General features: G+C 36.5%; 1 protein-coding gene across 4 annotated transcripts in view; it reads right to left on the reverse strand.

Annotated features, from left to right (window-relative positions):
* Nucleotides 1-2,650: 2,650 nt before the first annotated feature.
* PAWR (pro-apoptotic WT1 regulator) overlaps nucleotides 2,651-23,313 on the reverse strand; it is an 84,820-nt gene continuing 64,157 nt past the window's right edge. For all 4 annotated transcript variants that reach the window (XM_087767960.1, XM_087767956.1, XM_087767957.1 and 1 more), the window contains exons 4-7: nucleotides 22,734-22,768; nucleotides 13,870-14,017; nucleotides 12,392-12,496; nucleotides 2,651-7,615 (exon numbers count right to left, since the gene is read on the reverse strand). In XM_087767960.1, coding sequence (XP_087624086.1) covers nucleotides 7,529-7,615; nucleotides 12,392-12,496; nucleotides 13,870-14,017; nucleotides 22,734-22,768 — 375 coding nt within the window. In that variant the 3' untranslated portion in view covers nucleotides 2,651-7,528. The remainder of the gene's footprint in view (nucleotides 7,616-12,391; nucleotides 12,497-13,869; nucleotides 14,018-22,733; nucleotides 22,769-23,313) is intronic.

Raw genomic sequence — 23,313 nt, forward strand, 5'->3', positions numbered from 1 at the left:
TCAACAGCGTTTCTGTTTACCAGGAAAAAAAGCAGAGCATTAGCACCAAATACGCATACATTTTCATCACCTCCCTTATTAAAGAAATTCCAGATCTCAAAACAAAGTTTGACACCTATGTTATTTAATATTCTTAAAAATTTACAACATATTGACTAAAAATCAGCATAGACTTGGATTATCTCTGCAGTACAGATAGGGCTTTTATCTTTTGTTATCTGTAATAGAGGTTTACCACGTAACAAATACCTAAGAGTCAAAGGCGTTAACTGAAGATATCAAAGATGGCACCTCTTACCTCAAAGATTCTTTCTAAAACTTACACAATTATTGCCGAAGTTTACTCTTTAATCTCTCAGCAACTAACACCACAGAAACATTTCTTGAAGAAAGCCTAAAATACAAATAAAAAAGAGAATCTCACTTTTCCTACGCCTTCACTAGCAACATCCACTACAATTCCATCACTAATTACTAACCATGTTTTGCACAGGTTGGCCCAAAATAGTAGAAAATGCAAGTCAGACGTTTCTAGAACTCTGCTGTTTTTCTTGGCTATATCGAGGCACTTGCAGGACTTTGGTGCGCACAGACAACTGTGTTCCCCAGAAGCCCATCAATGACTACCAAGGTAGTCCCTAAGAAACACTGCTGGGTTTTGTCTTTTTAGCCAGATTTTCTTCAATGAAGAAAACAAGGACTTACAGGCTTCTTTTGATCTTAAAGTGCTTAACCCTCAAATCTGCTCCTAGAACTTTTCCAAAGACATTTAACTTCTAGGGCTTGTTAAAAGAAGATTCTGGGTTTGCTGAGGTGAGCACCCTCATCAGACTATAAAATGAGCCCAATTTAAAGGTGTTAAGATCAAAAAAAAGTCTTCTCTGGAAGCAGCAACTTTCACTTCACGAAAAGGCCTAAGGGACTTGACATTGCCTATGAAAATGAAGCACTGTCTTTTTACGTGGTATAAAAGACTCCACCCATTTCCTCATCAAATATTAAAACATGTCAAATGCTTAATATTACTTCAAATGTCTTGAGTGAATCCAGAAATTGCCAGTCAATTTTGCTTAAACAGAAATCCCTACTGAAATATCAGCACGACAGCCTATGCCTATTGGCTGTGTCATTAGACCTTCCTGCTCAAGGAATGCCAAGTGAAAGGTGAGCATCAGTTTCCATCCACAAAAGGTTGTCAGCTGCTGGACTGGAAGCTCTCAGCTGCAAACCTGTAGATGTGGGTGGAAACCCACTAGACCTCCATAGAGAATTGTGCTATTTGGGACTGTTAGATACACATCAGAAGGATATCCCTGTTGTTGACTCCGGCCCAAATGCTTTCCATACATCAACGTCACTCTTACATGTGATATTCCTACAAGGTTTCGTTTTCTTTTTTAACAGTCAGAGACTAACAGAGCTTTTTGTGGTCTAACTAGAGCATTGGAACATCTCAATACCCAGATCAATATTCAGTCCCTCTTAAAACCTTGCTAAGTTCTTGGCGTCCCAGAGCAACTTCCAGCAGCAGCACGTTCCACAGTGTAATTAGTCACCACATGAGAACATTTTCTCATGCAAATGTTTGAGGCCTGTTTAAGAAAGGAAAAAATCCAGCAAAGAATAGTTTTATGGACATTGTTACACTTCATAGATACCACTTGAAGGTTCTAGCAGAACAGAGGAAACAAGGAGATACCAAAATTACAAAAGAGAAAGGAAGAGAGGGGCTATGAGAGAAAAATTAGAACACCCACAGGAAAACATACCAAGTGCTAAGATATTGTATGGCAAAGCCGGCGACTAAAGGAGCAGTGCAGAACAGGCACTTGTGTACTTGGAGCTAAAATTTCCCAGCAAGACTGAAGAACCTAAAATGCCAAAGGCAAAAACCAAGGAAGGACATATTTTTGTATTTTAAAACAAAATCCGAAGGCTGCTGGGCTCTCAATAAAGGAAGTCAACTGTAGGAGTAATAATCCTAAACTGAATTCACCAAACATTTTAAAACTTACTAAGTGCAAATGCTCATAATGTCTTCTTCCATAAAGCAACCCTGGTGTTGAATGCATGGTTTCTTATGGTATTTATGTTTCAAGTTGTTTTTTAAAACAACATTACAAACTTCATGATAAACTGTGATATAGTTATTACCTCCCTGGCGTTTACTGATCATCCACTTGTTCTCTTTACGTGTAGTATGCAACACTGAATGAAAAGGAGGTTGTCTTTAATGATTCTGCCTATGCAGGAGAAGAGAACACGTATCCATACAGAAATTTCAGAAATTAAATCTATTGTGAAGTCAATTCACTTCATTTATGTAGAAGTAGCACTGTAACATCGTTCATTACCTCTTCCTGGGACGGGCTATACTTCAACTCTGAAGTAGTACAGGAAAAGGTCATTTCTATCTAATTGATGGAAGGATACTCACTACCTTCCCAAAGCAGAAAATTAGTACAGTGGAAATACGCAGATTTCTTTTGTGTGTGTGCAAACACATACACACTTGAAGAACTGAATCTGAATGTAAAAATATTTCTAACTGTTCAGGTTGGGAGCCTGCCAGTATGGGTGACAAATCCAGTTAGAATTTTAGTCAGACAATATTAATTCTCCTTTAAACACAGTAAGTAGTCAGCCTGGATTAAAAAGAATTTAGTTTTATTTGGACAAAGGCACACAGTCTTTATTGTTAGATTAAACACGTATCTTTTACCTGAAATAGTAAGAATCTCAACATCATTTTTAATCTGATATCACAGATAATATCACAACTAGTCAGTGTTCAAAATTAAAATGGGTATTTAGTTATTTATAGCTTAATGATGCTTCAACTTTTTAAATTCATAAAATGGATAATTTAAAAAAATGGCTCTGCATTATGATTATAAGACTATTTTCAGAGGACAACTCAACCATCACAATTTTTCCAGAACAGAAAAATCACAACTAGCCCTGAACAAGAACAGTTACACCAGAAATCTAGAAATAAACGCAAAAGGATTAAATTAACAAGGTAATGTATATGTGCTACAGTACAAGGAGAAATGGTAGACGGAGATTTGCTACAGCAAGTCAACAAACTTGGAAGAACATGAACGCTACTAAAATACATATCAGTCCTTTTTGTCCTAGATATACTTAAGTAGTCCCAAAGAAATGCTTAATAAGAGAACTAGAAATGCTTCTAGAAATGCTCATGTCAACACTTTTTGCAGGTATTGATATCGGAATGACTGGCTTGGAACAGATCTGTAGTGTACTTCTGTATCAAATTAAACGGCAAGATCCAGAATTAATTTGTGTCATTTTTAACAAAACTTCCAAGTATAATCCTTAGCTCCTTAGTCTCAGCAGCTACAGGTACCAGCATGAATTTTTTTTATCATACTAAGTTTTTAAGTCATGGCTTGCAATGGTAATTTCTCCAACTAAAATAGTTGTTTCTTATTAAAGATGTCAGATATTTATGATCATTAATACTGATACAAATGGACCAACTCAACTGACATCTTCACAAAGGGTCTGAGCCCAAGAAATACTGACACTCAGTCATTTGTTAATGGTGTCCATAGTTATTACTCATGTATTTGTTTCCCAATAATTAGCTTTCCTCTTGGCTACTAATACTGATTTGTTTCAATTCAAGCTGGAAATAGCCACAAAGAACTTACAGAAAACCATAAAATGGAGTCAGTGCAACTCTGCTCTCCTAGCAAAATGCTAAAAAGTCATTTGATCTCCAGTATTCCTTTTGGTCTCTCTTATGGTAGCAAGTTTCCAAGCTGTAATGATACCAGACAAGTTGAAAAGAGCTTTGATGTACGTTTATCAGTTGTTACCAACATACTAAACCCTCTATATCTTTTGTAGTGCTTATGCCAATCACAAATCTTTCCACAGCTAATCTCAGTACAGCTAAATAAAAAACAAAACAAAAAACCCGATTACCTTATACTTCCTCCTTTGGAAGTCAGATTTGTTTCTTGTTACCCTCTTTTCTCACTCTACCTCTCAAATTCAGAGCCAATGTAACACAGAAATAATTAAACTCCAAATGTGTAAATACAAATCTGGTCATTAACAAAGAAAAATTTTGCTTTCAAGACATAAAAACCACTCTTTTGCAAATACAGACTGTACTCTTTCAGTTAATATATACATCAGGTAACACTGAACTTAAACATGGCCATTTAATTATTTAAAAAATGAAAAATGACCCATTTTTAATTTCCTGGTAAAAATCACCAGCATTTATATATGGTTGAACTTCCTCTTTAGGGCCTAAATCCAGCAAGTATTATTGCCTGTTATCAATGATAAAAAAATATTTCTGCACAACTTTAACCTTCAGCTCTGGATCTGTTTTCTATACAACAGTATGTGACTGTAACAGGAGCATCACTCTGCATTATCAAAATAGGAATTATGTGCTGTTCATTATTAAAGTATCTTGAAAAAAACTGTCTTATTTGCTTTCGTCAATGGGCATACTTTTCTGTTTAGATTTCCTAGATGACCCAAGTTACCCAGAAACACAGATGCTGGACTTAAGTGGTTTGGTATGAATTTCAATACATGAAAGTTCAGAAATCTCCAAGAGACTTACCCATACAGTTAATATTGCATACTAACACACACACCCCCCCCAGCCCTAGTAAATTAATTTAGCCTAGGTATGTTAATACCCAGATTCATTCAGAATCACAGAGCCTTCCCAAGTGAGGTGGGTTCCCACTTACAGCAGTGTCTCTGCTTTTAAATCACACAACTGAAAACGATTAAGGTGTTGGACTGGTCAGGACATGGACATGGGTTAGTGGATTGCTAGTAAGGTAGCTAATTTAACACCTTCAAATCACCTAGGACAAAACCTTATGCTATGTTTAAGCTTGACTATAAGGGTACCCTACCGAAATAAAAAGATAACGGCAAGTAATGACTAGATGATTATTAACATTCTACATAATACATCTTTCTTCCTAGAGTCTACTAAACTTCTCCCAAGAGCCTGATAATGTAAAAGTGATAATGAATTGTTATTGACATACTTTTTCCAAAAAGCCATCTAAATCTTCCAGAATGTCAGAAGTGTTATGCTTCAAGATACAATTTGTGGGAAATTTTAAAACCATTAAGAGTTTTCTGTAACAATACACAACAACAATAATGTCATGAGGTACTTTATCTGTGAGTTCCCAACGCTTCCTTTGTTCACATGTTGTACCTGAAGCATTACTCGCTTCAAATATTTGGAAACTTCCCTTGTCAGTACCTGCTCAAGCGAGGGTATCAGAAGTACTTCTGCCAAATATTCCTGTCAGCTAGATGTCCAGGTTAAAAAAGAAATCCTAATTTTGGGGGTTCTGCTGCTAAGTTTTAGTCAATACACACGTAAACCAAGAAGAGGTAACATGACAAGTAATTCTTGCTTATGTTCTTTGCTGTCATTGTTCTTTGGTTTAAAATGAATGTGAAATACAGTTCATGAAATGTCTCATTTATAATTTCGTATTAATATCTGTGTGTTCTGCATTAACTCCTTAGTGATGCTTCAGTATGTTTGACATCCCATGCCATAAATCGGTATGTGTATTTCCTACCTAGTACACAGAGAAGGAAATCAGATGTTCTTCCAGAGAAAGTTTCATATTTATTCAGAAGGCATACATTTCAAGTGGTTTTTTTATTAAATTTTTAATTTCATTAAACTGATAAATTAAGGGACTTCGTACTGTTTGAATAATATTAAAAGCAATATTCATTGGTGTATATCGTAGTTCAGAGAGCTTATACAACCCCCCCATACCATTTAAAGCCCTGAGTGAAGGTATTAAATGGCATCCCATAGGATCTCATCCACTGTGAAGGAAAACATCAAGGCATCCTGGAATACAAGTGTCTTGAAAAATACTTTAAAGCTTGGAAAAGTTCCTCCTCATTAGAATACACAAATGCAAAATAACCTATCCTATGTCCAAAACAATCCAAGGCATAACAATAATACCTAGATTTGAAATTTAAGAAACTCTTACAGTCATTAAATACACGTTATGAAAACAACTGTCAAATCTGAAAAGGTGATCGTTATTATATATTAAAGTTGCCTTTAAGTTTTAACGTAACAAAAACTATATGCATGCAACTTTCTGACACCAAACTTCAAAATTGTCAAGGGAAAGGCTGGACAAATGTTTTCAAAATGTTTTAATTTCTAGTGTCCTGACTCAAATGACATATACATTTATTCTCATCAGGAATGAAAAATGTGCTGTGTTAAGATGAAATAAAGTACATCAAATTTCAGCCTAACAAGAATTTTAAGAAGAGAATTGTTAACTGAGGTCTGTGGTTAATGTCAAATGAAAATTTTGTCTACTACTATCATGTTATAGAAGAATCAGTACGCAGTCATAACTGGATTGTAACATCTAAACAGGCACTTGTTAAACAACTTGCTAGTTGAAAATCAAGGATAAAAGTTTTTTTAAAACCATTTGATGTTTCAAAAGGGCATGAATCACTTGTATGCCTCTCTACTTTGTTATATACAAAAATTTTCACCCAGCTTAAAAAATGAAAACATCAAAAACATCAAAAGTGTTATGATCACTACAAATTTTAAGATGACAGCTTTAAGTAGAAGAGTATTGCAGAAGTGTCTTTGCTAAAATGAAAGCTCCAGCCTTTGTCTGAATTCTCAACACAGCAAACAAACTTACTGTCTGATAGCAAACTTGCATTTCATTGCTAAAGCAAAAGCTTTAAAATAAACTGCAGTGCACAACTTCAATACTATTCTAAGAACTCATTAATGCTGATACCACAGGTGATTTATTGTGTTTTGGTTTTGTTGGTGTGGTTTTTTTGTTTTTTTGGGTTTTTTTTTTGTTTGTTTTTCTTTAATAAAACCTCCTCCTCCTGCCAGAATACTGTTATACAGAAAAAAAATTGCTACTCTCTACTACTGTCAGTCTTTCAGATACAGTAAAAAACCTCAACATACAAGAGTTGTAGAGCAAGTAATCAATCTGAAAAATGTTATACATCAGTAATAAGGCATCCACGTTACAGCTGTTTAAACAAAAAAGGAAATATTTCCCAAAATATATATTTTGGATCTGTGTAAACAAAACTTATATGTATTGCTTCCATTCATTTCAAAAATATACACCCACATGGACTGAAAGTGATCTTGGTGCTATGAATTTTAAATTACTGTAATTTATCCAGATGTAATCTGAAGACACAAAACCCAAATATTTTTGAACTTAATATTCTGAAATATGTAAAAAAATTTAATTATTGTTATGTGAAAAGAAAGCTAAAAATATACCCCAAATTTGATGCCATTTCATTGAGTGAAGAAGAAAGTACTATGAAAATAAACATTCATCTGGTTTCCTAACAATAAATATAAAGACAGTTATTATAACATACTGCAACACAGGAAGTATTACTATATTGACCTTAATGTTCAATCAGTAGTTTTCAAATCTTTCCTCACTGAGGCTTGAATCTTCTACCTTGTCAGCTGTCCAACAACTTTTAAGAGGGTTTTATTTTCTTGCTTCAATTGTTCATTTTCATCTTCTATATCATCTAGGTCCTATGAAAGGAAAAAAAAATAAAACCCAACACATTTCTCAGGACATAAATACAAACTCTCAATTAGTAGTAGCAGGAATTTAGCACCTTAGCTCTGAAATTGAAAGTTAGGGTTGGGAAGAATTACCCTTAAATCTGTTAAATTGGCCTTTTTCCAAGTGTTACTGTAATTACAAAACATTAATATTATATTCCCACATACAAGCACCTTTAAATGGAAACATGTAATCGAAACTAAAGCTACAGCAGGAATTAATGCATCAAGAAACCAAAATAGGATGGGCATGATTATTTTATTGGCATACACAGAGAATGTATTAGTCAACTATTGCCTCTGCTCCTCAGACTGTGCTTGTCTGTAACTATCCTGCTCACATATACACATCACTGGTTATTACTGCAAGACGACCTGCTTTGTGTTTTAAATTACCTATCAAAATTTTCAGAAAAAGTACTGCCTGCCCATTTTCTTTTTTTCCATTTTCCGGGAAAAAAAAAAATTAAAAGGCGTTTTGTAACTTCCATCTGAACAGCTATTGAAAGAACAGACAGCATACACAGTAATAATGGGTGTGTAAAACAGATTGCTCCCACCCGAAATGTTCATCGCTCTTCCATCAGTTACCATATTTACCCAGTTCCCATTTCACTTCCTCCCTTCCTACCAAGTCTTTTCAAGCCTTTAAAGTGAAAACCAGTGAACGTGCCTGTTTAATATAAGCATTACTTCAGTAAAAATAATTTTCCTGTACAAAAAAAAACATGGAAGAAACAGAATGAGAACAAAAAAATGAAGAAACAGAAGAGTGACCTCAAGGACAGCACTTTAAGGAGGAAAATGAAAGGCAGGCCAAGGAGAAAGAACCAGGATTCTTATTAGAGATCTGAGATACCTTTTGACTGAAGCCTGCAAAACCCTACTGCTGCCATGCTAGATTAAACATAAAACAGTAGTAGAGAAAAAATTCTCTCTCTCTTGTTCCTTTAAGTTGTTAAGCAGTGTTTGACATACGGAGCCCGTTTTCTTATTTCTTTTTAGTAGGGTCATTCCAGAAGGGCATACTAGAGATGTTGTGTTTAATTGGTATCATGATTTCTAAAAGCCTCTTCAGTTTGCCAAGCCAAAATCCATACCAAAATACCTTTGCAATTACTTTATTGTTTTTGTAATGTGGAATCAAGAAATTACCAGCAGAAATTCCTCTTTGCCTCACAGAAGTAATGCTGCATCACAGTATGAATGACCTCCAGGAACAGCGTTTGACCACTCCAACATAACAGACACAAGTGACTTAAACATCTAAACATGGAACATTTTGATGATAGCTACTATAAATACGGTTTACTATGTAATTGCAAGAAACACACTTTGTTTTCTCTCTTGTGCAGTTCAGATCAATAATCAGATAGAAGGGACAACACTTTTACAATAAAATTATATATTTTTTAGTTCAATATATATTATACTGTGTTTGAATTTGTTGTTAACCTAGACATCAGATGCCTCAATTAAAGCTTACCTAAAAATCTTCTGTTTAAAATACCTGTAATTTATACAAAATAAAATAACAAAAGTTTGTGAAATATTTATGCTGCAAAAATAACATTCCGAAGATAACTACAAGTAAGAATTTCTTGAATATGAGCCAGGAAAAATAATTATTGCCATTTAAATAGCTACAGAAACAACCAAGAGAGGCAGGTGGGTTTTGCCACTCTGAAATTTAAAGTTTCGTATTCAAAATTACAACACTAATGTATGCTTATTAGTAAAAAGGATGATACAGCAGGAAAGCTTGGACTTCACATACCAAAGGCACCGATAACTACACAACTGACACTAATTGGATTGTAAATCCTCACTGACAGACTCTCTCCAAACACACGTCTAACTACAGTGACGTCTTAGTGAGGCCAGAGATGACCAAATGTAAACTACTCAACAGTTGAACTTAACCTACAAATATTTAAATATCTTGAGATGCCTTTCCCTCCAGACATTTGAGGTTTTTATGAAGCAATTACCCCTTTCTTACAAAAAACGTGGCAGACATACTTTTAGTGGCTAATGTACTGGAGTGAAAGAATGCCATTTATGGCAGAAAGCCTTTTCTGTTTCTCAGTATAAATGCAGCTCATGTTATTTAAGTATCTTTGTGATGTACGGACTGACCTCCGTAAAATTATATTGTTACATTAAATAAATATATTTACTTGAAATGAGAAAAAGACTGCCAAGAAGTTTTCAGGATTCTTGGAAAAACAGTTTTTCAAGTGTAACACAAGATCTTCGCCAATGAAGGATGCACCCATGGTTATGAACTGACTGAAACTTCTAGAAAGAGCATTTCTTTAAATATGAGGGCTGAGCAGTCAGAAAGCTATGCAATAAAATGGCATTTTAAAAAGTTATTTTGGCTCCGACTTGAAATTCTTTCCATGTCTGTGCAACCTAACGTGCAATAACTACACATGTTGATTAATAGAAAAGATGGAGAAATATCATGAATGTATAGATAGTCAAATTTAAAGATCCCTATTGAGGTTACCTACCAGCAAAACCTTTTAAAGAGATCTCTGCATAAACCCACTAAGTAAAGTTTAGTCCTCAGGACGTCCTTTTATCTGAGCAGAAGGCTGAAGATCACAACTGTTCTTCCATGCAACGCACCCAATCCTGGCGCCGCATCCACAGAGTAACATTCCATGAAGAACAGAGTGCTGGCTCTCGTGATCTCAGTTATGATAATAAACCTTAGGCAAATACGACTGCACTGTTTATTTCCATAACTTTCTATCATGGGAACGATGCAGTATTTCTGTAGCTTTTCTTAATATTCTAAAGCTTTCCTCTTTTAAAAATCCAGTAGCCAATATAGAAGCAGTCATAAATCCAAGAGCCATTAAAAAAGAAAGTAAAACTGCATCTGTCTTAATGGAAGCATCACTGGAGACATGGGTTCAACCTTTTGTAAAATGATAAATTATTAAGCTGGTCATAAAGTCAAAAGGCAGCTATTTCATTGTTAAGAAAACCCCAAGAGATGCAAACATAAATAACTTGCACTGCAATTAAGCTAACAGACAATGTTATAGCTATGATAAATGCTGACCTGATGGAGGAAAAAAATAAGAAAACATTCTCTTCTGCATTTGAGAGAGGCTACTTAAGGAGCACCAATAAGGTGGCTTTGTATATCTCATGGAACAGTACAATTTTAGTCATTTTGTAATAGGTTTTTGGAAGGACTTTATTCTGTTTTATATTTTCTTTCCTCACAACAAGCAGAAATTGCCATCATACTTCAACACAGGCAAGGTACAGGCACTGCTTGACTTCACTGCAAACGTTTAAATGTGGTTTCTAGTCAGACACTCAATGGATTTAATTTAGGACATCATATTTCAAATATAGCAGAAAAAAAAATAACATTGTTTCTGGAACAGGAAATCTTGCAAGCAGTCATGGTCCTAAAACACAAGCTTTCAGTGATTTAGGGTCTTTTGATTTGTTCTTTCTGACCTCTGAGTCAGGAAGTCAGGTGTGACCAGCAGTAATAAGTAGTTTTGCCATCCATTATGTAGAAGGAATGAACACTTGCCTTGACTGTAATAAGGTCATCAGCTTAGATGTGACATTCTTTGCAGAATGGAAGGACAACATAAAGACCAATTCTTCAATTAAAATAGAAATCTCTCCAAAACAGACAATACTTCATTTATCCTACTAATTAACTTCCAACTTTCTTTATAAAAAAAGAAAGAGAGATCTGTTTCAGAATAACCTCTGCTACTTTAGTCCTCTAGATTAGTTTGTAAACTTTTGTTGTCCTCCTTTGCTACAAATAGTGCAAAATGAAAGCTTGCCACTGTGCACATAGAGTTATTGCCTCCCTTCACTGCTGGATTGACCAAAGCCAGTTCTGAAATTTTTTTCTGAATTTTTATGGGAATGTCTGCACTGGACCAATAGAAGCATATTTCCCTAATACATCCAGGCTCTGCACCTTCCTCAGCCACAAAGTTCAAGATGAGGTCACTAAACCATCCTATGAAAGAGTTCCAGTCTGCCCTTAAAACTGGGACTTGTTAAAATTGGTATCTTCTATCAACTTTAAAACTTCTCATCCTGTCCCACTCCCAACCATGTCTTACTCTTCTACCCCCTCTTCTCCTGCCTACACACCTTGCCTGAGTGATGCTAGCCCAAGTCTCCTGCCCCCTCATCTCGTTCTGCCTTTACTTGGGGATCAACAATAAAGAGTATGAGAATGTGTGTCAGAATATAAAGCACTTTGAAAGATTTGGGAGTAAGATCATCTAAACTATTATTAGTAATTAAAAGATGGCTAAAATGAAATTAAATTTATAATTGCTTTGTCTAATAAAAGTCCTGGGTAACAATTTATTGATAAAACTCTGAAAACCCCAACTTAATTATTTCCTAGCATGCTACGTACTGAATTTGGAAAGAAGAGGCAGTAAAGAGCACTTGCTTTTATAACCTTGTTCTATGAACACTTATAGCAACAAGAAATTCAGGTACTCCAATAACACACAATTTATGGAAGTTAATCATGACAAACAGAAGTCACCTGAAAAAAATGTAACTTATTGACATGCCTCTTGAAAAGTCACACAAATACCAAAAAAGCCCCTTCACTTCATTCTCTTCTGACCTTGCCCAGTGGACATAGGTGCCTGAAGAAGAGCACAAAGAATGCAGAGAGTTTTATCTCCTCTTTATATAGCACTATATAAGAAAGTATGTGCTTACTCTGTTTAATAAATCAATTTCTTCCTTCAGCTTTCCAATTAGTTCCTCTTTGTCCTGCGTCATCTTCATTAATCTTGCATTTTCCTGTCTCTCCTTTGCAAGTTCCTAAAACCAGAATATGCAAACAAGTCTGAAATGTAATTTTTGGTTTTAAGAGACAGTTCTACATTATTATGATTTAAAACACACCAACAAAGAAGAAAAACACACACACACTTACCCATAATTCCTTTTCTACAGCAAGTCAAACCCACGTCTTCAACCCCTTACATTTCAAGGAGCTAAAGAATCACATCTAAGAAAATATTTTACCCACAGCAAACCTGTGTGAGATCTCTGATTCCAGAGATAATGTTTTAATTAATATTTAACTTAAGCATGAACCCAACATTGGATAGGGGCCCAAAAGAGAAGTAAATAAATGTAAAGCATCAGCTTCCAAATTTGTTACATTGGGAGGAGTATTCCTTTTTTTTTTTATTGTTTTGTTTGTTTTTTGTTTGGGAGGGAGGTTTATACTACCATTAACAAGGAATGAAGACTCACTGGTAGATCTGTGGGCCTGAGTGTGACAAAAAATGAAAATGCCCATTAGGAATTCAGTAAATCAGGGTTCAGGATACTGAAAGAAAGCCCTTAAATAGTCCTCTATTTTCTGTGTTACTGGCAGTTCAATTATTTCAGAAGGAAGCTGATTTGGAAGGGAGGATCATGGTGTACTTCACTCAAATCAGGCTTTCCCAAGTCTTTAAAAAAAAAAAAAAAAAAAAAAGGTAATTTCTACAAAATACACTTTATTTTCATCCTTTCCAAAAAAGATCTATTCAAATTGTGTTTACTTAGTAACTTTCATCCATACAAATTCAAGAATATTTGGCAAGTTACCCACAGAAATCCACTTCAGAGGAAGACAGAGAAGCCAGTAATAGATTACACAGATGACATTATTTAGCAAAATATTGTTTTAGGTGAAAATCTCAGCTTTAACATAATTACATTTTCCCAAAATGGTTTGTATGAAGAATGCCTGAAATCATGAAAACTTTAACAAACTGGATAGCAATTAAATTTTATATTTCAGTACATTAAAAAAAATCCAAAACAAGAAGTAGATCAGAAGCAGGCTTGCTAATTTTCTGAACAGTCAGTGAGCCCCTCCTTCCCCCAGGTTATTTGCCCTGTGTTGGTGCGTCACAAGGTACGTATGAGAAAGACACAGAGCACTGTTGGCTCTTCTAAGTGTATGATCTTTACCTCAACTATTTCTCACTTACATACCAAATGAAAACTAAACATTGTGATTAGGAAGTTCACATTCTTCTCAGTCAGTCTGCCTCTTTACACATTTTTATAGACATAACTATCTATACTTCAAGCATTTAGCATAATTTCTATATATTTTACTTGTAAATTTCCCCATGGAGTTTCAAAAGTACTTTACTTCGATGTATGCCATGCAGATGTTAGTTGGTACTTACCCTTTCAAGTTCCTCAATCCTCTTTTCCAAAGTGTTACTTGGTACAGAACTGCCAGAAGAATTTGCATCCCTGCTGTATCTGCTGTAAGCTGTCCTGTCCGTTCGGGAATATCTATTTGGACCATCGTCTTCTGGTGCATTAGCTGTGCTACAAAGGCAAAGAGCAAAGCGGACACCTATTTATACATTTAACAAAATGGAAATGACGGAAGAAACAAGAAGTGCTTTCCAAAGCACTGAATAGGTCAGTCTAAAACTGCAGAGAACTTATTTCACAGCTCTTGTGTTGCTGAGAACTCACTGAATTCACTGCCTCAGGGAGTCAAATACTTGGATAATGCAGCTCTCATCACATAGGTAATCAACTTTAAACACATACTCATGCTTATCCTATCTTATTTTTAAAGATTTAAAAGTTTTATGAACTGTGCACATTAAAAACCAAGCTAAACAACTTTATTTTAAAAAGTAAAGTACCACTACGGAGTTTAAACCAAGCATCTTAAGTAAATGAAAACATAAAGGATGAAAAACAATTACATGGCTGAAACGTAAGAAGCTTACACATATCAACTGACTTTTCAGAAACTATGGATATGGCCTGTAAGGAACTGGAAAGCAAACCAAAGAGGGAAAGTGATGTGGCCCAACACATTAATTTTATGCCACTTCCAAATATTTTACTTCAGAACTTGGACACACAGCAGTTTGTCATAGCTCAGTTGGTAGGCACTCATTCATTAACTGGTGACATGTATTTTGCTTTAGATCATGTGTCTATTCATTAAAAATCACTGCAATGGAATCTTAACAGATAAGCACTGCAAATGCACGTAAGCTAGTTTTAAAAAAGCTTATGGGTTCTCCATTGTGATTGCTATGTACAAACCCAGTGTTATTTTAAAAATATACATATTACAAGTCAAGCATTTTCAAAGTCACAAATTTAACAGTGTTCTTCCCATAGCCATTTTCTTCCTAACAGCAATGTTATTCACCTTCAATGCAGAATTTAATGAATAATTAAAAGCAGCAGAACAGAGTACTCTGGGACCAAGCAGAGAGATACAGATCTTTCACTCCCCCAATCCACCAAAACCACACTTCTTTGACTTTGAAAATACACAGCTAAACAGCCAAAGAGAAAAAAAAAAAAAAACACCCTTGTTCCATCTTCAGAAGGAGAACTCAAATGTAGACACTCAAAAGGCATCTGGACATTGTCCCAGGCAACCGGCTCTAGGTGGCCTTGCTTGAGCAGGGGGGTTGGACAAGATGCCCTCCAGAGGTCCCTTCCAACCTCAACCAGTCTGTGATGCTGTGAAATCACATGGCTGAAATACGCATCTAATGGTTTTCTAGAGCACTTAGGAAAACAATGAAAAGCACTATGAGTACCCCTACATTTCCTTTAAAAAATAGAAGCATACATGATTAATGTGTTCATTTAACAGTTTTGTATTTCATAACTCTAGAAAACCCCTGCTGATAATGCGCAAGTCTAGATGGATACAGTGCAAATCAGAAGCAGGACTATCTGGCAAAGGGATGTCTTTTCATGGATATAAATACTGTTTTGCTCCAATACGTGTGAAGCTTCCAAGGCACACTGACACAATTGTAAGGAATTTTGTAGCTTAATGTTATTACCATATTTAGCACTGTTTATTCTTCATCTAGAAGAATTTTTTTTAAAACATTTCTAGGACCGGATACGCATGTTGCAACACAACATAAGGGAAATATTTTAGCTTAACTCTATAAATTCTAGGTTATTTGGCTTTCCGAAAGATGTGTTGTTTCGTGCTGTTAATGTCACGAGGATAGACCACACAAAAAAGGCTCAATTTTTCATCACTGAAAAAGGAAGCCTTTTGCCAATATACTGGAGTACCTCATTTCAGCCCCAGTCAGTGATACTGGCAGATGCTCCTACAGGAAAGTTAGAAGAAAGAATACCTAGACAGGGAGGGCTTCATTAATACTGAAAATTAAGACATTTTCTGTATTTTCCCTGAAACTCACACTCAAAAATTTCCTCATCTATTCCACTGGGAAGCAGATCCTACTGAACACATTCCTTTTCAGTACCAGCAAGTACAAAGGACATATCATGAAGATTTCTAGGAAATGGGATTTAAGAAAACATTTAAGGAGGCATTAGACCTGTAACCTAACACAAGGAACGTGACAGATACAAAGTTCATTATTTTGGCTGTTATAACCAATGCCCAGTACATAGCAACAGCAAAAAAGGTACCGTCCAAGACATGGTAGACATATCTTTCATACAGCATGGAATTTTAGTCTTCAGATACAATGTCACTTTGTAAGGCTTAGACAATAAAGAAAACTTATTTAGAATAACATCATCACTGATCTTGGTGTCTATGCTTTACTAAGAGAAAATACCTATCAACCAGCCCCAACAAAAGATATCTCTATGAAAATAAACATGTATATTTTATATATATATATATATATAAAATCTATTTTATAATTATAAATATATGACAACAATACTACTACTACTGATGACAATCTGTCCAAACTGAAGAGCTTTATATACTACTAAGAAAACAAATTGGGTTTATGCCTTCTTTTGCGGGAAGGGGGGAAAGTGCATGCATGTGACAGCAGAACCCCATTTAGTTTGAGACTGCAACTGAAATCTTGCTTCCTTCGCTTTCTAACCGAATAAAGGTTTACAAATGCTTGCAACTTGGAAGTTGCTGGAATATCACAAAAGGTATGAAAGAAAAGAAAGCCTATTGTCAGTAGATGTACATTGGGTAAAAGTGGTCATTAGCACCAGAAAACAAAAAAAACCAAAAACAAAAAAAAACCAAAAAAAACACGATAGGGGTCTGGCAAATTGAAAAAATTTTGACTCACTGCTCAAGAACGCAATTCAAAACGTATTCCACTTTTTGGCATTCAGGTAACTTATGCACATGACTGTTTCAACACTTGCAGTTGAAACATTTAGCCACAGGCTATGGCTGCAGGAAACAGTATTTTTAAAATTATTTTTCAAGAAGAGTGTCTGAGACCGTATTTGTAGCCATATGTACACAAGATTAGAGTGCCCACCCAGAGAGTAGCAAATGAGAATGCATCTGGATAGAAACATCCCTCACTGCTGCTTCAAAAGGGCATGTTCGACAAGACGTTTAACAAAATTCAACTTGTTGTTCCATCAGCTTACTTTCAATTAGCCACTACCGAAACCTCATTTTACATGTGTATTCCTGTACTAGAATGCTGAAAACAGAAAACACTTTTGCAACTTAAGAAGACTTGCTTTTGAAAGTTTCTTCTGGCTGTACGTAAATAAAAATCATATAGCGAAATCAACCTACATCGCAGTTTGACTACTCTTACACAGAAACAAAAATTTTGCTTCAGAATGATGTTCTAGCAATTTCCTTTAATATAAAATCAGTTATTCACAAAGGGGCAGGTTTAACAGCAATATTACAGAAAGGTGGAATAAATCTTGCTCCTTCCCATGCCTCTTTGGTTCTTTCAGTGTTTTCCTGAAGCACTGTCCAAATTGCAATTTCATCCAATTGAAGTCACCCAGTCAAAAACAGATTTCATTGATTTCAACTACAACACATTTATTTTCATTGCCAGAATCTTGTAACTATACTTGATTTGGAAACTCCTAATTATGTCACTGAAATAAAAGTCAGTTGTTAACAGCTGCTTTGGAAGAATGAGCAAAAGACAATATTTCTAAATAGGCCACCTTGAACTTCTGTTACTTCGGACTGCTTAAGCCAAGTCCATGGCTTTCAGAGCTGAGCTAAGGAAAGGCAGTCTTGTCTTCTCTACAGCTGTAAGCTCCTAGCCTCCTCCACTTTTCCTAGCTCTGGCCTCCAGGTGACTTGTGGACAAAACCATTCAAGAGGCTGATGTAGCAATCCAGCAGCCCAGCAAAGAAAGCCATCAACTTTCAGCTGCAGTGGCTCCCTGAAGCATCACCCTGTCCAGTTGCATGAGCACTGGACTGCATGAGCTGCAGCCAGCTCAACTTAGACCATCAAAAACTTCTGCAGAAATAAACCTCAAGTGTTTCTGTCTCCTCATAACATCAGCATTGGCTGAAAAGGGGAAACCAAAGTCAAGAAAAGCACCGTGAGTGACCCCTGTCTATTTTAAGTGTTCATATCCACCACAGTAGTGGTCCTAATGTAACAGGCTAGATGAGACAGTACTTCAAGAGCCAGCCCTCGCTGTAAAACTCCTAAACACAGGCGAGTAGGCAAGTCTGGGCATAGTGTTATGAAATAGTATTTTGCAGCTGTATTTTTTTGAATTAGTGAGTCCAAGTTTAATATGATGGAATGTAAATTGTTACAGTTGAAGCTTTGTAGTAATCTAAAAACACAGAGCATGAGAATTTCAGCAGGGCTTTAACATTTCCTTCACAGCACTTCCAATGAGTGCTCTGAAGCACTAGCTGCTTCTCTTCTTGTGATCTTTTCTTCCTCATTTATTTTTCAGCTCTTGCATGAATGTTAAAATCAAGTACAGCGTGGTCTTTTAGAACTAGTGGGCAAGGGTCTCTGCCTGTTGGGTTCCATGTTGGTGTGCCGTACTATCCTAAAAGAGGGGGAAAAAATACTCCTCTGACATTTTGTCTGGAAGCCATAAAGCCATACCATATTGTATTCATTTCCACTAATAAAGAAACTTATGAGCAGGACACACCCCTGAACCACTAAGAGATTTTAATCTAACTCTTTCTGTAAACTGATCGACCCTGTTCTGTCTGATCCATGAACCATGCAAAAATCTTCTGAGTTATTTTAAATCCTGATTTGCAAGGTTTTCTTTTCAATTTAAGACATTTCTAAAAAATAAGCTAAATAGGTTCAGAAGCTAGTAGACGGTCTTAAAAATGAGCTGCTAAAATTCTCTGTACATATAAAAATATTCCTATGTCCACATCCATATCTTGCTTTACTGTTACTTGCAAACAAACTTTTCGGTTCGCAGAATGCAAGAGCAATGTAATTCATGTTTACTGAACTATTTGAGTGTAATCTACATGTAAACAGGATACACTTTGTCATTCTCTTGTCTGAGAAATCAGTAACGACACCAACTATGCTGATAGCATCAGACCTGAATCAGAAAACCATTCTCACTAATGGCAACGTGCTTGTTGCTTTAAAATAACTACTCAGAGAGCAGCGCAAAAACTGGTAGACCCAGTTAACAGTAACAGAAGTTTGGAATGGCCAAGATCAGGCACATCACATAAAGAAAAGCTTAGGGAGAAATGAAAGATGAGGAAGTTGATATGGGCTATTATCACTGAAGGACACCTACACATTTTAACCACGTGAAGCTCGCAGTCACAACAGATGGCTGGTCACAACACCCAAATACACTCATGAACACGTCCTGTGGCCCTCATATCAACATGACTTTGAAGATTCTGGACATGCTTTTAATAGATCTTACAGTACCACTCCAGATCACAACAGAACGATCACTTTCTTTTGAAAATATTTTATGCGGTTAATCACGCAACTACAAAGGAAGCCCTATAGAAACTTTTGGGGTGTAAGTATGAAAATTTTTAAAGTAAATTCAGAAGAGAGACTATAATCATAGATTAAGATCCTCATCCCAAACTTGTATTTACTGCATAAGAAGACAGGCTCAGTTTGTCCAAGTCAGCCAGAACAGAAGTAGAATAACACAACCGCAGCCAGCAGAGTTCATTTGTAAACATGTCTTCCACTCAATGGGCACTCAGTGAAACGGGTTTCTCAGCAATGTCATACAAATGTTTAACCATGGATTGCTGCACCCATATAAGGCAAAGTAGCTAGTGTGTCTGATTAAATAGACAGTAAAATCTGTGCAATTCCTTGAGCCCTGGAACATATTGAGAGAATATCAATTCCATAAGCCAAGAGGCTGGGCATCTCAATGCAGACATGAAAACAGCTATATGGGAAGGGAAAGGGAAGGTACTGGAAGCCCAGGATGGTATCAGTAACCCAGGACTAGAAGTCAGAAGAGGACAGAGGACGGAGACAAGACAGGGAAAAAAACAAAGACAGAGAAATATCAAAGAGAATACTAGGACCTCAATGGTTAAACATAAGGATGTATGAGAAAGGGCTAGAGAAAGGAAAGTGTGTCTAGCTGGGCTAGGAAATGGAAACCAGTGAAGTGAAGAAAAATGCTGAGATGAAGAGATGTCACTTATGACAAGGAACAACTGGGGAAGAGGGAGAAAGGAAAAGACAAGGAGCAGGAGTAGTAAAGATGGGGAGAAATGACCTGAAAATTTCTGACAAATAATGCATTCTTCCTGGAGTGGGGAGTCTATAACAGAGCCCAAGAATTTAGGCAAACATAATCTTTTCACTTTTGCTGTCATAGGCCTGTGAAGTTTACTAACAGTCTCTTTTCCCCACCCACAAGTACTGACCACCTGTTGTCAGAGTAGCACAAATAACAGTTTCACATGGGAAGTCAAAGCAGTTGTCACTACGTGAGAACATGCTTTGCTTCCAGTTTGTTTTGAAAACCTAAGGGAGTACCCCCAAAACTGTTAAAAGCACATTAAGTTGAACATATCTGAGCCTTCAAGCACCTTATGGTCTCGATTCAGCCTTCACATTCCAGTACCAGGTGTAATCACAGAACAGCATTTTCGGTTTCCAAAGGACTTCTGCTGTATTTGGGACATAAGTGAGATCTACAGCACAGTGAATGAGAATTACTGGAGAGGAGGCTGTCTTCTCTAGGACCTTCCCTTACCGCAGATGTTGGAAAGGGTGAACAAGCCAAACATTGACAGAACAGAAGAGGACTCTGGTCCCAACTCCTTCCTTTAGTGTTCACACCAGAAAGCGAAGCCACTGGGAGCCATACTTTGTTCAAGTACTCTTACTTGAAAAATTACTTGGGAGGAGGGTAGAAATTTTCAAATATAGAGAAAAATCAATAGATACTGTTAACTCTAATCACAGTGGGCATTGAGTCTCTATCTATAAAATATCAGCTACTGTATACCTCACGTAGGTACAGGTTAGTCTACTAAAACCCTCTTCATATTTGTGAGCACCGGGCACTGTGCTGACCTCACAGGAAAATAATCCCTTGTTTTCAACATGAGGTTTGAAGACTATGCAGTAAGTAAGATAGATGGCAACGTACATAAAAAAATATGAACAGCAGCTCACAGCAAGTCAGATTCCTCCTGAATGTGACACCAGTCCTGAGGGGGAAAGTTCACGAACAAAAAACGTACATCCTGCATATAACTAAAGCTGACTGAACAAAGACTGCACAAAAAAGTCTTATTTTAGCATTTTCTAGCTTTGGAGTTTCCTATTTTTGCAATGCTAATCAAATTAGCTTATTTTCAAATAAGCTACAAATGTGATTGCGCAAACTTCTATTTATTATCACCCCCCACACAACCAAGTTTTTGCAAGCGAGTGAGGATAAACAGCACGTGAACAGAGTAAAAATAAGGTTTATGAAAAGCCAGAAAGCACTATGATAGACACCACTAAGTATTTGGCAGATACAAATAGCAATGAAATTCTGCACAAGGACTGAAGAGGAAGCGAAGACTGAACTAAAATGTGTTTGATTAGTAAGAAAGTAATCACGGAATTATATAGTTATTAAGGTTGTGACAGTAAGTCCACCCATTCTGCAATGACAAAGGGATTTAAAAAAAACCCTACACCAATAAAGAGCATCACTCAACTAGGTTTATGAGAACCCAGGGATCTAAATATAAAAGACAGCACCATGCTAAGAAATCTAAAGCATAACAGGATAGGTTATTATTTTTTACAGTGAGGGTGGTGAGACACTGCAACAGGTTGCCCAGAGAAACTGTGGATGCCCCATCATTGGAAGTGTTCAAGGTCAGGTTGGGTGGGGCTTTGATCAACCTGATTTAGTGAAAGATGTCCCTGCCCACGGCGGGGGGGTTGGGCCAGATGATCTTTGGAGGTCCCTTCCAACCCAAACCATTCTATGATTCCATAGGTGAACAAGTCTGAGGGGTAGAAAACACACCAGTGAAGACTAGATAATTGTAGGTGCTCTTTGCACTTACTCTACAGCCAGGATATATATACACAGATGAACTAACCACCTACGCATTTTACCTGAGTAACGGATATCTAAAAGAGAATACATTCCATGTGTCAAATAAAAATAAGTTTACACAAATGCTTTCCTTCAGTTGATGTATTTTAGGCCCCATGTTACCATTACGTTTTCCTGATAATTGTGATAGCTGTGTCAATATTAATTCCACATCGGTAAAAATTTCCCACACTGGTCAGGTGCATCAAGACCTTCTGAAATATTTTTCTGATGAAAGAACTTGAATAATGGCCAGGGTGCCACTTGGCCCAAACACAAACAAATAACAAACAGGACATGCTACATGTGAGTAGCATCCCCTACAACTGAGACAGCAGTATGACAAAACCATAGACATTTCTTTCACTATTGGAGAGCAACAAAATTATCTTCCTGTATTAAACTTCAGAAGACGGTGGTTCATAAATTAACTGTGAAACTACAGGCTACTAGGTAATGTGTAGTCAAGTTAGACATTTGCTTGGGAAACTGTTCTGCACTGTTAAGACCCAGCAAAATACTAGCCGAGTTTATTTTAAAATAGTAACGTAATAAAGGGGTTTGGATAAGTTTGCTGCATCTCTCAGGTCCTTACCTCAAAATCAGGCTATATATCTACAGTAGCAGTGTGATGGCCTCTACTACAAACACCCATTTAATCAGCTTTATTTCTGGCAGAACTATATATGTAAAGAAATGTGCTGTGTACGAAGATTTCATACCTTTTATACCTGCTTGAAACCATCCTGGAGGAGTCCTAAAAGAAACAGAAAGGAAAAACTAATTAACATTTTTCTTCTATTTGTAGTTCCAAAATACTTTATCACTCCATAAAAAATGAAGCCTGCAGTTAAAAGCAGGAGGCCCATGTCTCAAGCAGCCGCTGTACAACTCAGTTTTGCACTATTTTGCTGTCAGGAATAGACAGAATACCAGGATTACTGTCACCGTGTTACTGCTTCTGAACATCAGCTCAGAACGCTTAAACAGCAGCTTCCAGTTACATCTTAAGACTGGATGCACTTACTCCGTCCCCCAGCATCCAGACCAAGTAGCTTACCAAACCAGTATACATCCTGCCACCGATAAGGCTTCACTACCACTACTAATACAGAAACTTTGATAGCTGTTCATCTACTTGTCCAAAAGCAGCAGAGCAAAACTGTTCTGATTCTTTGGCACTGGTGCTGTCCTTCCGGACGGAACAAAAACTGAAGCCAGCAACTAGTACAGGGTTGAGACCCAAATCAATTTATTATGTATCAGCTGGGTCACGATAACTACAGGTATGCTCTTTGCCAT

This window comes from Nipponia nippon, unplaced genomic scaffold, assembly GCF_047370975.1.
Source record: "Nipponia nippon isolate SJK-2023a ecotype South Korea unplaced genomic scaffold, ASM4737097v1 scaffold_3, whole genome shotgun sequence".
Lineage (NCBI taxonomy): Eukaryota > Metazoa > Chordata > Aves > Pelecaniformes > Threskiornithidae > Nipponia > Nipponia nippon.